At 53.3% G+C, this 15,106-nt stretch overlaps 1 protein-coding gene across 1 annotated transcript in view; it reads right to left on the reverse strand.

Moving 5' to 3' along the window:
- Positions 1–763: 763 nt before the first annotated feature.
- The window catches only part of NTN1 (netrin 1), a 115,958-nt gene continuing 101,615 nt past the window's right edge, over positions 764–15,106 (reverse strand). Inside the window, exon 6 of the mRNA XM_069872333.1 lies at positions 764–4,577. Coding sequence (XP_069728434.1) covers positions 4,249–4,577 — 329 coding nt within the window. The 3' untranslated portion in view covers positions 764–4,248. The remainder of the gene's footprint in view (positions 4,578–15,106) is intronic.

Raw genomic sequence — 15,106 nt, forward strand, 5'->3', positions numbered from 1 at the left:
AGAGCAGAGGTGGTGGCACTTGTGACCCATTTGTCCCTGCAATAAAGATCTGAGCTTTGTAACCTCTAAGATGTTTTGGAATTCATAAATTACCAGCGAAGCTAAGGGTGTGGGTCAGGCGGACTGACCCCTCAGCAGTTTGTAGGACCTTTTGCTTGTGTTTTTTCTCTCTGAAAGCTTTTCCCTGCCTCAGTTCCCCCCATGTCCGTCTTCTCAGCCTGTCTGTGCCACCAGCTCTTGCCTGGTCCCCAGTGCCAGCTCCCTGGGGGAGGTGGGACCTGCATCCCCTGCAGTGGATGTGCTGAAGGGGACAACGCCGGTAAGGGGATGGGGGCTGAAAATGGGTCTGGAGTGGGGTTGGCAGCTCCCCTGACCCCAAGACCTGGCTGCCCTCTGTCCCCACCCTCTCCATGCAGGGTCCCTCAGGGTTTGGTGTGCCCTGCAGGGCACAGCTCTCTGGCAGCAGAGGAGGAAGGATGGGGACCTTGGCAGGAGGTACCCTGGTCCAGCAATTGCAGAGAGCCTGGAGATGCTGGTGGGGAACCCTCATCCCACCCACCATGACCCCTCTGTCCCCAAGAACTCATGGTCATTGGTGGGGAGGGTCCTGGGAAACGCACAGCTGGAGCCAACGGTCAAAAATAGCTGAGCACCACCAAGGGGACCTTGGCAGAGACCACGGGAGGTGGAGGGGACACCACCATCTCCCTGGCCAGGTCCCCATCCCTCGGGATCGCTGAGGAAGCAAAGATCCTTGGTGATGTTCACGGTTTACAAGAGTTTATTCAACTGGTTTCTGCCTTTAGTTCTACCGAGTGGGTGCTGGACAGTTACAAACTCCTTCGGGTTCAATTACAGCCGATCTAACGAAACAAACAAACGAAGAGGAGAAAAAACAAAAACAAAACAAAACAAAAGAAACAACTTGGAAAACCAATAGAAAATCCACAACTTTTTCACGTGTCATTAAATATATTCATATATAATAACCATAATATATTAGTATGCATTGTAAAGAAACACCGCCCAGAGCAGGGTGCCGGGGCATAACTAAACAACATTTACAGTTCAAGATATTAACAGAAATGATCGAGAAACAAAAAAACGAATCCCAAATGGACACAGGTTTTGGGGGGTGGGTGCGAGGAGGCGGATGTGCAGGGAGAGGGCACGGACACGATGGAACGAACAGAAACGAGACGAAACGACTTCTTGTTGGGTGCTACCGTCGAGCGATGATTGTTTTGGCATTGCAGCTGCTCTCCCAAGCGGTGCTGGAGGCACCACGGCCCCTTCCGTGCCCTGAGGACCTCGGTCCTGTCCCCAGGGACACAGGCAGGCGATGGGTTCCTCGCTAGCTGATGCCCCAAGAGCTCTGCCCTCCTGGCCGTGGAGGTTGGTGCTTCAGGGGGACATCTCATCCCTCTCTGGGCGATGGGCCAGAGGTGTCCCCTCAGATGTCCTCGAGCTGGGGTGGCTGCAGGGAAGAGTCGTAACCTCCGACACCCTGAAAATGGGGCTGCTCTGCCTTCCCCGGTGGAGGAGGGTTTGTACCAGTTACACCAGCTGCTCCAGCAGGTTGAGGTTACTGGGACCGCATGAGGAGCATTATGGACGGAGTGGAGAGGCTTTTTTAGTCTGGTTGGAAAGCACCACACTCCGACAGGGATCAAGGAACAGGGTCCTAGTGGGACAGGGATAGGGACTTCGCTTCTGTGGGTCGCTCTGGTTGTGGTGGGCTCTGAGTTGTTTCACATCTTGTGCAAACTCTGTTTCTTTCTGATTTCTTGGGTTGTGTCAGGGCCTGGAGGGGTCCAGCCATGGGACAGAGTGGGTGGTGTAACTTCTGCAGCCTCCTGAGCTGCTGGGATCAAGGAAGGGGCTGGGCTTGTCCCTGGGTGGGTCTGGGGGTGTCAAGGCTGTGCTGGGAGCATGACTGCAGTGGCCAAGGTTGGAAAATAGAAGTGAGTGTTGGGTGTCCAGGTGTGCTTGGTGGGCCGCTCCCACATACCCTCTTGCCATCCTGTTCTCCAAGTGAAGAACTGGGTTTGGGTTGGAGGTTTTAGGTCATTTGAAGATCTCCTGTGCTTCAAGGACATCCCGACTGACTGAGGACAGGATATCTCCAGCCGGTGTCCCTGCCATCGCTGATGCTGGCAGGAGAGCATCTAAGCTTTGGGGCTTTAAGCCTCATTTTAGACACCTGAGATCAGATTTTATCCTTCAAAACTTGGGGTCTTGAGTCCACAAAACTGTTGGCTCTCCTTGATCTCTGAAGTAAGTTAAAAACAAGTTGATCAGCCTACCTTGCTGTTTAAGGGGTAAAAGCACAGACTGGACGAGGTTGCTTGATGCTCAGGGTGATATTTCTCTCCTAATACTCACACTCAGGCTGGAGGAGCCTTGCGGTTGCAGGGGGAGGCTCAGCTGAGCTGGCTCCCTCCGGGTGGTGTCTCTGGCGGCCCCGGTGCTGGCTGGCGCTTCCGCGGGAGCCCTTCGCTTTACACCTATTTACATGGCTGCCTCGCTTTATGGTGGTTTATGTCATTATATAAATATTGTCGATTGCTATAAAACAAGGCAAAGCCACTGGAAAATGTCATAAAAGAGATGTTTCCAAGTTTCCTAAAAGGAAAAATATCAGGGAGGTTTTGCTTTTCGTAGCGACTAATGTTTGTTTCTCCTCCAGGTTCCCGGCCTGCCCTCCCTGCCTCTCTGCCCCGGCTCTTGCCTGTCTCCATCGATTAGGAGAGCTCCGACGTCCCTGTTCCTCGTGGAGCAGGCGATGCAACATCTGAGTGACAAGCAACTCAGCAGCCAGTCCTGCCCATAGAGTCCCAGGGGAAGATGCTCCAGCCTGTGGGCGTAGGGTGGGAGACGGACCTGAGGCAGCTGATACCTTGTTAAGCACATTAGAGACTGGGGAATTTAGATTTGCTGGGTTTCAGCCCCAGGAGAAGTTGGGGAGCTCCAGGTGAAGCTTAATCATCCAGTCCCTTCCCTTGGAGCAGGTCTCTGCCCTGCGTCGGCTGTGATGTGGCCAAGCCTTGGAGCTCCGCGCTGGCCCTGCTGCCACAGGGATGGACACTTGGCATGTGCCGTCCCACCTTCTGTGTCTCCCAAGGGGGTTTAGCCACCTTCTGCGGGGATGCCAGGGAGCTGCAGCCCCGGAGGGAGCAAGGGCAGAGCTGGTGTGGGTTCAGGAGAGCTGGCAGAGTGCAACCAGTGGCCAGCCAGGAACTCGATGTCATCTGCAGGGATTTTCTACCATCTGAAGGCTCATCAGCCTGCTGGCAGCAGCACAGAGGATCAAGTCCACGAGGAGATCTCAGAGGTGGCCATGGTGGAGACGCAGGGACACTCGGCAAGAACTTTCAGGGCATCCACGGGAACTGGATTCCAACTTATTTGTTTGCAAAATCTGGGGGTTTCCTTGGGGATTCTCGTTGTCAACTCCTTGACTGTGTATGGGTGGCTGAGAGGGAGCCAGGGCATCCTGCGGGCTCACACTCCTTCGGCATCGAGGGGAAAGCGCTTCTCAGGGTGTAGGGGCGAAGCAAAGAGTTATGCCCACATGGAAGTCACCCACTAAAATGGTCTCTTCTTTGCTGTGCCTGACCTGGGATCAGAGCGTCACCGCGGCTAGAGACCTTGGCTGCTCCAAGACACCAGACAGTGGGTGATCATTATGGCTATCAGGCACCAGAGAGTCTTCAAACCACCCATGAGCTGATCTTCAGATCTGCCCTCAGCAAAAGTCTCTGTTTAGTTTGCTCTGTGATAATGGTCTTGTTCAACCTAAACTGAGAAGATATATTTTGGGGGATGGGGAGTTAATTCCCAGCATTGCCGTTGATCAGTTGATCCCAGGTTCGATGTCCCTGTGCCGTGCTCTGGAAGCAGCAGATGTCAGCAGCTGGGAGGCAGTTTAAGGTCTCTGATTTCTTCAGTCAATGGGGCAGAAAGAAGCTGGGGGGTGGTGGGTGCCGCACACCCATGCCCACACTCCTCTTCTTTTAGATTCACATCTGATTCCTTGTGTTGTGTCGTGTTTTATTTTCTCCTGGAATACGAGGTGCAGACCTGGCAGCCCCAGAGCTGCGCTCGCCATCCCTCCCATCCCACCCCGGCAGCACGACGCCCATCGCGCCATCCCCGTTGCCGCTCCCTGCCCGCCCCAGCTCTACACTAAGCAGCATGCACAGTCAGTCTCTTCCTCTCGCGCGCGCTCCGGTGCCTTCTCCTCCTTTAAGCTTTCTTACACTTGCCCTTCTTCTCCCGCTGCTGGAACTTCCTGAGCCGCCGAGCCCACGTATCCCGCCACTGTATCACCAGGCTGGTTTTGTCCGCAATGATGCCGCTCTGGTCGGGAGAGTCCTCGTTGTTGCCCAGCAGCAAATATTTCTTCATGGGCTTGATTTTGGGGCACTTGCATGCTATGTCCTTGGAGTGGATCCACAGGGTCTGGTCTCCGCGCCGTATCCGGTTGCTGCCTTGTTTGTAGACGGAGATGATGTTGACTGTGAACTTCCACCAGTCGGCATTTTTTTCCGCTTTCAGGATGTGGATCTGGACAGCTGGAAAAAAAAAAAACACGGCAAGAGAGGAAAAAGATGTTACGGTTTGAGCTGGCAAGAAGAAAATGAATTTCAAGTCTTGGCTAACAGGCTGTGTGAGAAAAAGAGATGTTGTCTCCTCAGCAGGAGCGACCAAGGGTGGTGGTTGCACTAAAACTGTCCCCGTCCCCAGACATCCACCATGAGCTGGTGCTGGGGGCAGAAGGTCTCAGCGAATGTAGAGAGACCACGATAGGCTTGGGAGACGCTCTCCAGCTCTACTGCCATAAAGATGACCCTCTGGCCATCCCCAGTGGGCATGGACATGGTTATCGAAGGATCACAGCGGCTGGAGGACACCCAGGAGGGGGGCAGAGCTTGAGAGCAGAGGTTGGGAGCAGCTCTCCAGCACCACAGTGCTCCTTGTGCTACGAAACCTGGGAATGATGCAGGGATACCCAGAGCAGTGGTGGGGAACAGGTTGCTTTGTTCTCCTCTCGGTGTGCTAGGAACACGGTTGTGAAACACACAAAGACAGAGCAGCAGTTCCTCAGGGTTGTTGGTGCAGCAGCATCTGCCCCACCTCCTGTGACCTCTTAAAGTGATGGAAAAAAAAATCCTTTAAAATTAGGTGGATTCATGCACAGTGGATCTTGCCTTTTCCCCTGAAGCAGTAAGCATGGAGGAAACCCAGGGACAGCTTGTGCCTCCAGCCCCGGGATGTCACCGGGCGCAGGGCGTTGCAGTGGTCACGGGAGGGAGGTGCCTGTTCCATTGGCAAATCCCCGGCTACGCCACAGGACGTGGGAAGACCCACAGGTCCAGAGAGCAGCACATGCTTCAGACAGAGGATGGGTCTCTGCATAGACCATCCCTCCAGTCCCTCTGCCCTCCCTTCCTTGCTGGACAATCCACTCAGTGCACCTCCACCAGGACTCTGAGCAGCCCCAGGTTTCAAGAGTTGAGTCAAACTCTGGAGCAAAACACTGGGACTGGCTCATATCTCCAAGCACTTGGCGTTTAGAGGTAGGAAGGACCTGCTAGGGCCTCCAGCACCTCTGCTGGGGCCATCATGGGAGACAATTCTCCATGAGCACTCAGCGTCAGAACAGGACGTTGGATGGGTTCCAGCCCACAGGGCTGACATGAAGGTGACTTGGCATCATGATGTGGGAAGAGAGGACTGTCTGAGGGGCTGTGCACAAAGATGCTGGGATGATGATGGACACTGGTTTGTCTCCAGTGTGCTCTGCTTGCAGCTGATTTCAGAAGCCTGCAGAGATGCTGTGGGTTTGTGCCATGGGGCAGCCCCAGACTGCAGCCTGGGGGGCCCTGAGCTTTGAGGGCCTCTGCCAGCAGCCCTCCTCCTCAATCCCTACAGCAGGTGCTGTCACCCTTTCCAGGTGACATCTGTGGACTTGTGGCCAAGAAGGCCAATGGCATCTTGGCTTGGATCAGAAACTGTGTGGCCAGTAGGTCCAGGGAGGTTCTTCTCCCTCTGTACTCGGCACTGGTGAGACCGCTCCTCGAATCCTGTGTTCAGTTCTGGGCCCCTCACCACAAGAAGGATGTTGAGGCTCTGGAGCAAGTCCAGAGAAGAGCAACGAAGCTGGTGAAGGGGCTGGAGAACAAGAGGAGCGGCTGAGAGAGCTGGGGGTGTTTAGCCTGGAGAAGAGGAGGCTGAGGGGAGACCTCATTGCTCTCTCCAACTCCCTGAAAGGAGGTTGTGGAGAGGAGAGGGAATGGCCTCTTCTCCCAAGTGACAGGGGACAGGACAAGAGGGAATGGCCTCAAGCTCCGCCAGGGTAGGTTTAGGCTGGACATTAGGAAAAAATATTTCACAGAAAGGGTTATTGGGCACTGGAACAGGCTGCCCAGGGAGGGGGTTGAGTCACCTTCCCTGGAGGTGTTTAAGGCACGGGTGGATGAGGTGCTGAGGGACATGGTTTAGTGTTTGATGGGAATGGTTGGACTCGATGATCCGGTGGGTCTCTTCCAACCTGGTTATTCTATGATTCTATGATTGGGTTGGAGAGCCGTGTGGGAAAGGGAGCATGTGGCTCCATAGTGTGGCAAGGAATAGGGGTTACGAGCCTCGAGACAGCTCCTGCCATGCTGATGGGCCTCTTCCTGACAGCAGTGCATCAGGGCTCAGGGGTGACAGAGAGGACGGGAGCAGCAGCTGGATGAGGTCGCATCCTCTGGAGATGCTGAACACGTTCTTCCATGCTAAAGATTGGCTTTTCAGGAAAATATCTTCAGTGGGAAGTGTCACCCCAGTCCTAGGTTTGTTTGCTGATGATGGGATGAGAGGAGAGCCCAGCAGCACAGACAAAGGCAAAAACCCAGGTGGTGATGCCAGCTCTGACCAGGAGAGGAGGTGAGGGCTAGTGGCTCTGTGAAGGCTGGAATGGTCCAACCACAAGGTGCTTTTTGACCAAATCCTTGAGCTTTTCCCTTTTAACCTCCCCTTCCCTCCATGCTCTGTGAACTGCCCCTCCACCTGCCTCCCTCATCCCTCCACCTGGTGCCCAGAGCATCCAGCCTCCACTGCATAAATTATCAATACAGAAATTGAGTCCAGAGGAGGCCACGGAGATGATGCGAGGGCTGGAGCAACTCCCGTATGAGGACAGGCTGAGAGCTGGGTTTTTTCAGCCTGGAGAAGAAAAGGCTGCAGGGAGACTTTAGAGCAGCTTCCAGGACTGAAAGGGGCTCCAGGAAAGCTGGGGAGGGGCTCTTGATCAGGGAGTGCAGGGAGAGGACAAGGGGGAATGGTTTTCAGCTGAAAGAAGGGAGACTGAGATGAGATCTTAGGAAGAAATGTTTTGCTGTGAGGGTGGGGAGGCCCTGGCCCATGTTGCCCAGAGCAGGGGTGGCTGCCCCATCCCTGGAGGGGTTCAAGGCCAGGTTGGATGGGGCTTGGAGCCCCTGATCCAGCAGGAGGTGTCCCTGCCCATGGCAGGGGATGGAACTGGATGGGCTTTGAGTTCCCTTCCAACTCAAACCATTCTGTGATTCTTTGATTCTATGTATTTTATATATGTATATATTTCTGTGTGTATATAACATATAAAAATAGATATAGAAACCCAACCCCCCCAGGCAAAACTCTCCCCTTTGCCCTCTAACACTCCGGTTTTACCCTTCTGGATGAGCAGTGGAGGAGCACCATCCTCACTTAACAACCACAATGTGCAACCTGATTTCAAGGTAGGGGAGGACACCAGGCTCCGCAGCCCAGCAAGGCTTTTTAACACTTTGCAAAATATATGTGGGTTGGCTTCTTTGCAGAGCATGGCATGGGCGCCCGCTGCTTTCATTAAAAGAAGAACCCCCCCAAAAAAAAAACCTCCAACACTGAGCTCTGACCATGTATTTCCCAGCCTGGTGTGAAGGTAACAAAATGTGCAGATGAGCCAATTTTTATTTTGTTGGAAACAAATCTTTCCAAAAAAGCTTAAACCTTTGACCTGCCTGGGTCCACGCTGACTGAATGGAGAAAATGAATGAAAAGGAACCAGAGAGAGGTGGTTACAGGAAACTCTGCTCTAAAATACACAGTCTGTATTTTTTTGATGTCAAGGCCCCCGTTCCTTATTTTTTTCCCCTTTTATTAATGAAGTGGAAGGAGTGAAAGCTCTGGTGAAGGCTTGGCTGGCACAGCTGCAGCTGCCTTCGCTCACAGAGAGTTTTCTGCCCATAACTTTGCATCCAGGATGCGCCGTTTCCCCTCAGCCTGGTTGCAGAGCCCAGGTTTAGTGGTGACTCCCCTGGGTGTTTTGGTAGTGGGGTGGGGTCCCCCACATCTCCCAAGGGGCATGAGATGTGCAGGGATGCAGAGAGTTGCCAGGAAGAGGTTTTGGAAGCACTTAAGCTGGTTCCTCTGGGCAAATCCTTGGTGATTTAGAGACTTGTTTCTCATGAAAGTTTCAATTCATAGAATCACAGAATGGTTTGGGTTGGAAGGGACCTCAAAACCCATCCAGTTCCACCCCCTGCCATGGGCAGGGACACCTCCCACTGGATCAGGGGCTCCAAGCCCCATCCAAGCTGGCCTTGAACCCCTCCAGGGATGGGGCAGCCACCACTGTTCTGGGCAAATGCATCCTTAATTGTTTTGGGGTGGTGAAGCTGACTTTCATGCTTGAAGTTGCCCTTCACTTGGCATATCCAAAGCTTGGCTTTGCCTGCACAGCAGTGAACTGCACACACTTTACTGATGTTGAACCTCTTTCCCATGGCTGAGCCATACTCAGAACTGTCCCTGCCACTGCATCCCTGGAAAACATCCTGGAAAGTGTCTACGGAGCAACCACATGCAACAACGTAATGATGGTTGATGGTTACTCGAGCAAGTGGTGGAGATGATAACCCTCTGGCTTTGGTCCCCTGGGACCAGATGGTGACCCAAAGCGGGAGAACAAAACCAAACATGCCACAGCTTTCATGGTGCTGCCACTCCAGCTGGGGCTGGTGACAGCGGTTCCCAGCAAGGGGGGGCTCCGGTCACGATGCTGAGCACAGCGGTGTCTTAGAGCTGCCCACTCACCTGCTCCTCCCTCTTTGCTCAGTGGGCAGCTGAGTCCTGCAGGTGATTTGGGGCTGGCTGCCCCTGGGTACCCTCATAGCACTGGAGATTTTTATCTGATTCGCCCCTCTGTGTCCTCCTCTGCCCCAGGAGACCCCCAGGCATCCAAATGGGTGCTTGAAGAGTGAGGGAAAGATGCTTTTTGGCTTTTCAAGTTTTCACTCAGATCCTGAGGAGTGCGTAGCACAGCCCCATTGACCACATCCCATCTGATACCAACACTGCTGATCCACAAATCCTGCCCAGATGGTGCCTTACCAGCCCAGGCAACGCTTTCAAACGTCTCCCCACATCGTGCTTCTAAGAAAAAGATGGTTGAGTGGTCCCTGGGGTGCAGGAAGGGCTGTGGGCTCCCTGGTCCCCTCCTTCATCCCCTGCTGCAGGGTGCTGAGCGGTGCCAGCTCTGGGATGCTGCCCCGCTCCTCGAGGTTTGGCCAGGAGCCTCCAGCCACAAGAAAGCCCCAACAGTTTGATGTTGGAGATGAAAGCAGAGGGGTGGATGAATCGGTGTTTAATAAAACAAAAACTCAACCCCAAACCCCCAAAACAAAATGTTTGAGGGCGGCCACGTAAGGGCTGAAATAACAGCAACGCCTCGCAGCGTGCAGAGACCATGAGTCAGGGGCCAAAACCATGAGACTGCTGTGAAAAGAGGGGGATTGGAAAAACACGATGGTTTTTTTTGGTTGTTATTTACTTGTGGGGTTTGTGATAAGTCTCCTGATTTGAAGCTTTCCCCTGCCAAGGCTGACCTGGGGCTGGGCACACAGACAAACCTCTGCCTCCTCTGCGCTAACCTGGTTCTGGGAGATGGAGCTTTGTGGAGCTTCCAGCAATGAGAACATCACTGCAAAAAACCCTAAGGGAAAGATCCCATGGGGCGACAGCAGGAATTGAACCGTTTTCTGGGACAGACAAAGGGGGAAAGACAGGCAGATGGAAACAGGGTCTTGGGACAGCAGTTGTAGAGCAGGGATGAAGATGCCCTTGTCTGAGCTGGGGCTTTCCAAAGACCCAGGTCCCTTCTCGTCATACAAGCAGAGAGGAATCCATGTGGATTTTACTCCAGCTGGCAGCAAAATGTGATCCTGACACCATTTGAGTTTGGGAAAGATCTCATGGGACCACAGAGGTGGCAGCGGGAGCAGAGCACCTTGCTGGGTGAGACAAGAGGGTCTTTAATACAGACTGATGGAAAGAGGGGCTTGGGACAGAGTTTGCGGATGCAGAGATGCAGAGGTCCCAGTCTGAGCTGGGGCTTTCCGAAGGCCCAGGTCCCTGAGCTCAGGCTTTCCAAAGTCTTGGGTTCTTTCTCGCCAAGGAGAAAAGAACCAGTGTGAATTGTACTTCAACCATCAGCAAAAAGTGACCCCAACACCATTCAAATTTGGGGATGAAAAGGGCTGGCCCCTCACTGCAGCGAAGGGTTAAAATAGGATTTTATTTTTAACCCCCTCTCTTATTTTTAATTTCTTTGGCTCTGTCTCTCTCTGCCTCCAGTTGCCAATTTCCTACTGGTTTAATATTGGAGATTTATGACCCCTAATCCCAGCCGGGCTGCGCCCTGGTGTGGTCCCTCCCCACAGTGCCAGGGGACCCTTCGCTGCCCCAGCTCATCCCTTGGGAGGGATGCTCAGCACTTCCCTGCTCTGGGAACAGGATTTCTTCACCTTCCAGGGTGGTGGAAGGGGCTGCAAGCCACGGATGGTTCTTCCCCCCTCCACCTTGGGTTTTTCTGTGGATTCAGGGTTTTGTCTCCCCCCTCTCTCCTTTCAAGCTGCCTTCTGAAAACACGGTTTGCTTTTTTCCACCAGCCCCTGCCAAGCTACTCTCGACAAATGGGTGACTAAGTGAAGTCTCTGCAAAATGAAGGATATTTTTTCACTTTCTTTTTCCAAGACAGAGCAAAGCGAGCAGATGATCTCACCTTTTAGACGAGGATCCCACACCTCGCCCTCATCCCCTCCCCAGTGATGCACCAGGGCCAGGGCTGGGACAACAGTGCTGGTCCCCAGCAAATCATCCCAGCATCATTTGGAAGCTGCATCATGAATGAGCCCCAGGGTGGGGCTTCAAGGGGTTTCTTGATGTGGCCTGAAAGAACTCCCCTCCTAGGGGGTCACTCTGGACACCCCCTGCATGGACCCACTGGTGACCACATTGGGAATGGACTCACATCCAAAACAATCCTGGGAGCAGAGGAGGGGGTGGGAGCTTGGGATGCGTTAGAGTTGTGGAAGGATGCTCAAGACCTCAAGTACCAGCAAGGATGGGGATCCCACAGTTTCTCTTGTCTGGAGGCTGCACCGCCCTCTGAACTTGCCTGGGAATCACAGGGGGTGGATCAGGGTGATGGGGAAGCACCTGCTGCTTGTCCCCACAGCAAAGCAGATGTGTGAGATGCTACTGCATGTAGCAGCTGAGTGAGAAGAGTGAGGACATGGTGTCATCGTAACCCAGAAAACACCATGGGATGAGGGCACTATGGACCCTGATTTGGAGGTTCTCCCAGCATCTGCTGGGGCTTGTCTGGGTGTCGGGGGGGAAACTGGTATTAGAAGGTGCTGGGTTTTGTTCACCACAGGCATCCACCCTGCTTGGATGAACTGAACCACACAGAGAGTGGGAAAAGCCCCGAAGATGAGCCTGAAATGCAGCACCTGAGTGAACAAAGGATGTTCCTACATCACCTGGACGATCATCAACCAGACCATCATCACCCACTCTCATAAAATAATTCATAGAATCATTAGGTTGGAAAAGACCTTGGAGATCATCAAGTCCAACCGTACCTGTCCACTACTAAATCAGTTCCCTGAGCATATCATCTACCTGACTTTTAAGCACCTCCAGGCATGGGGACTCCACCACCTCCCTGGGCAGCCTCTGCCACTGCCTGAGAACCCTTTCTGTGAAGATATTTTTCCTACTGTCCAATCTGAACCTGTTCTGGTGCAGTTTGAGGCCATTCCCTTTCCTTTTGGGCCATGGGGGAATCTCCATCCTCAGTGGGGCTCAGCAGGGATACCCTCTACTTCCCTGGGTTAATTTTAACTGCCTCAAACCCACCAAACACCCTCCCCTACTCCTGGTTTTCTGGGAGTGGAGTGATCCCTGTGCTCCCCTATGCAGCCAAAATGAACCCAGAAAAAGCTTTTCTGCTTCTGTTCTTGCCTGCCCCCCCCGTGCCCCCCCATTTCAGCCTCCCAGCCTGCCCTCCCCACACCCGTGTTCATTCCAAATATTTGCACCCAAACCCATCTCGCGGGAAAGAGCCCAATTTAAAATAAAAGGGAGTGGGGGAGAAACGACAAACCTAATAAAAACAAACAGATAAGAAAAAATAAATAAGGGAAAATATCCCCTTTGAATCGCTGAATGAAACGGGGAGCTAAAAAGCCCCATTGAGGGACGTGGGGCAGATGATAGCTTCCCAATTGAGCCTGCAGGAGAAGGAACTCGGTTCAAGCTAATTAGGGCCTTTTAGGACATTCAGCCCAGTGATGCCGCAGAATGGTGAGGAAAAGAGCCTCCTAATTGGCTTCCTGCTGGGGTGTCAGTCCCAAGGTCTTTATTATCCCTCCCCGCACCTTTTCAACCCTTTCTTCACTCCCGACATCGTGGGCTGCCCAGCACGATCAGGCTGTGCCGCAGCATCACTTCATCTGCTGCCTTGCTGGGTCACCTTGCCCTTGAAAAAGCAAATTTGCCATGGTTGTGGGGTTGGTTGGGGCTACAGGGTGGGTTGGGGACACCTCCAGGGGGGCTGGTTGGGGCTACAGGGTAGGCTGGGGACACCTCCAGGGCCAGGAGGGCTCAGCTAGGAGCCCCCCAAACCCATGCTGGGGCAGCCTGCACTCACGCACCCCAAAGCAGCCCCAGCCGGCGGCTTTGGCTCACTAGTGCTTCTACAGAAGTGATGCTGAGTGATAAGACAGAAAAGCACTTTCCAGCACCCTTACACCTTGCTCTGGGGGTATTTACAGCCTGAGACAGCTCATGGGCTGCCCTCATCTCCTCAGGGTCTGTTGAAGCCCACTTTACAGCCTCGAACAAACCCAAGCATGAATTGTCACCCAGATGCCCAAAGAAACATCACCCTGGTGAGATTGGAACAGGCAAGGAGTGAAACCACGCTGGGGCTGCCCCTCGAGCAAAGCCTGGGTGCTGCCACCACCAAAATATCACAGCCCACACCCCAAGAACCTCAGGGAAAGATCATAAAATCATAGAATGGTTTGGGTTGGAAGGGACCTCAAAACCCAGCCAGTTCCACACCCTGCCATGGGCAGGGACACCTCTCATTGGATCAGGTTGCTCCAAGCCCCATCCAACCTGGCCTTGAACACCTCCAGGGATGGGAGATAACACTACCCAGATGTGAAGGAAACTCCAGGTGGGGTGCACAGGCCTTTTTTCCCCTCCCAACCACCCTCCGAAGACCGAGGACCAATTGGGATCAGAACAGGTCCAAGTTTCCTACAGTCAAGCAGCTGCTCTTCAGAGAGCAAACACTCCAGCATAAGCTTAGCTCTTAGAAGATGCTGGAGAAGCCAGGTGGGAAAACAAAGGGATGCACGTACCACATGCGTGAAATGCATTTGTACCTTATTTGCCAGCAGAGAATCCACCTGCATGAAACCCAATGGCTTTAATAGTACAGTGCTCATCTTGCTCCCATTTTTAATAACCTCATGTTCAAGCAGTGACTTTCTCATGTGCTATTAAACCCTTTTCTCCAAGGGAAAAGGCATTCTTTGGACCTTTCCAACACCCAGTGAACCTCTGGCATCTCCTACAAGCATGGCCAGGTTTCGGCACAGCCTCCATGGATGGGGACACAAATGCACCCCAGCCCTGGCAGCTCATCCTCACCAAGGGATGCTCTCCACAACCATTTTGGAAGGATAAATGGGAATGTGACTAAAACAGTTGCCTCCAAGCTCTGTTTCTTCCCTTGGGCTGGTGGGGAGTTGCCAGAGCACAAAATCAGTGTGGAGCATCCCTGGCCCTGCTGGGATGTGCCTTGTCCAGGGACAGGCTGTTAAATGTGAATTCGTTCTGCTCTTGCAAACACTTCCCAGACATGCTGAGCTGCTGTGCAAGTGTGTTTGAGGGAGGACGTATCTCCCCACTCCTGGATGCTTTGATGCAGTGGGGATGGCAGTTTTTTTCCTTGGTAGTTCAGTGAAAATACATATATGTGCACACATAGAAATACATATATAGTCATGCCTATGTGTGTATTATTCCTCTGCTGTGGAGGAAAAGCGCTGGCAGACACTGGGGCAACCACAGCCCCAGTGGATGCAAAACCCCATCCAGCAGTGCCTCATAATTAATTCCCTGGTTGCTCAAAAGTTTGAAGGCTCAGCTCTAAACCATCCTCAGCTGCACACAGCCTGCTCCCCGTCTCTGGCTCAAACCTGACCACTCGTGTTTGGTCCCTCCTGCAGACACTTTTCTCCCCCCTCATTCCAGTCTAGGGTGTGGAGTGTGAGATGATTTCCAGCCCCTACAAAGGTTTAGCAGCATTTCCGAACATCCCCTGGTACAGGGCGTTTGTAATGAGCTCTACCTGATTTTTCCACGTCAGTCTCATTCCCGACACTCAGCTCATCGCAAAAGTGTTGGAAGGGTTGGCAAAAGAGGGTGGTCCTCTGGGCAGGAGCCACTCTGTGCCCGTGGGTGATGGCCAAGCCAGGGTGGAGAGGAGCTGCTGAGCCCCACGGGGGGCTTCAAGGGGTTTCTTGATGTGGCCTGAAGGAATTCCCCTCCTAGGGGGTCACTCTGAACACCCCCTGCATGGATCCACTGGTAACCACATTGGGAATGGACTCACATCCAAAACAATCCTGGGAGCAGAGGAGGGGGTGGGAGCTTGAGATGCGTTAGAGTTGTGGAAGGATGCTCAAGACCTCAAGTACCAGCAAGGATGGGGATCCCACAGTCTCTCTTG

Source organism: Phaenicophaeus curvirostris, chromosome 19 (genome assembly GCF_032191515.1).
Source record: "Phaenicophaeus curvirostris isolate KB17595 chromosome 19, BPBGC_Pcur_1.0, whole genome shotgun sequence".
Taxonomy (NCBI): Eukaryota; Metazoa; Chordata; class Aves; order Cuculiformes; family Cuculidae; genus Phaenicophaeus; species Phaenicophaeus curvirostris.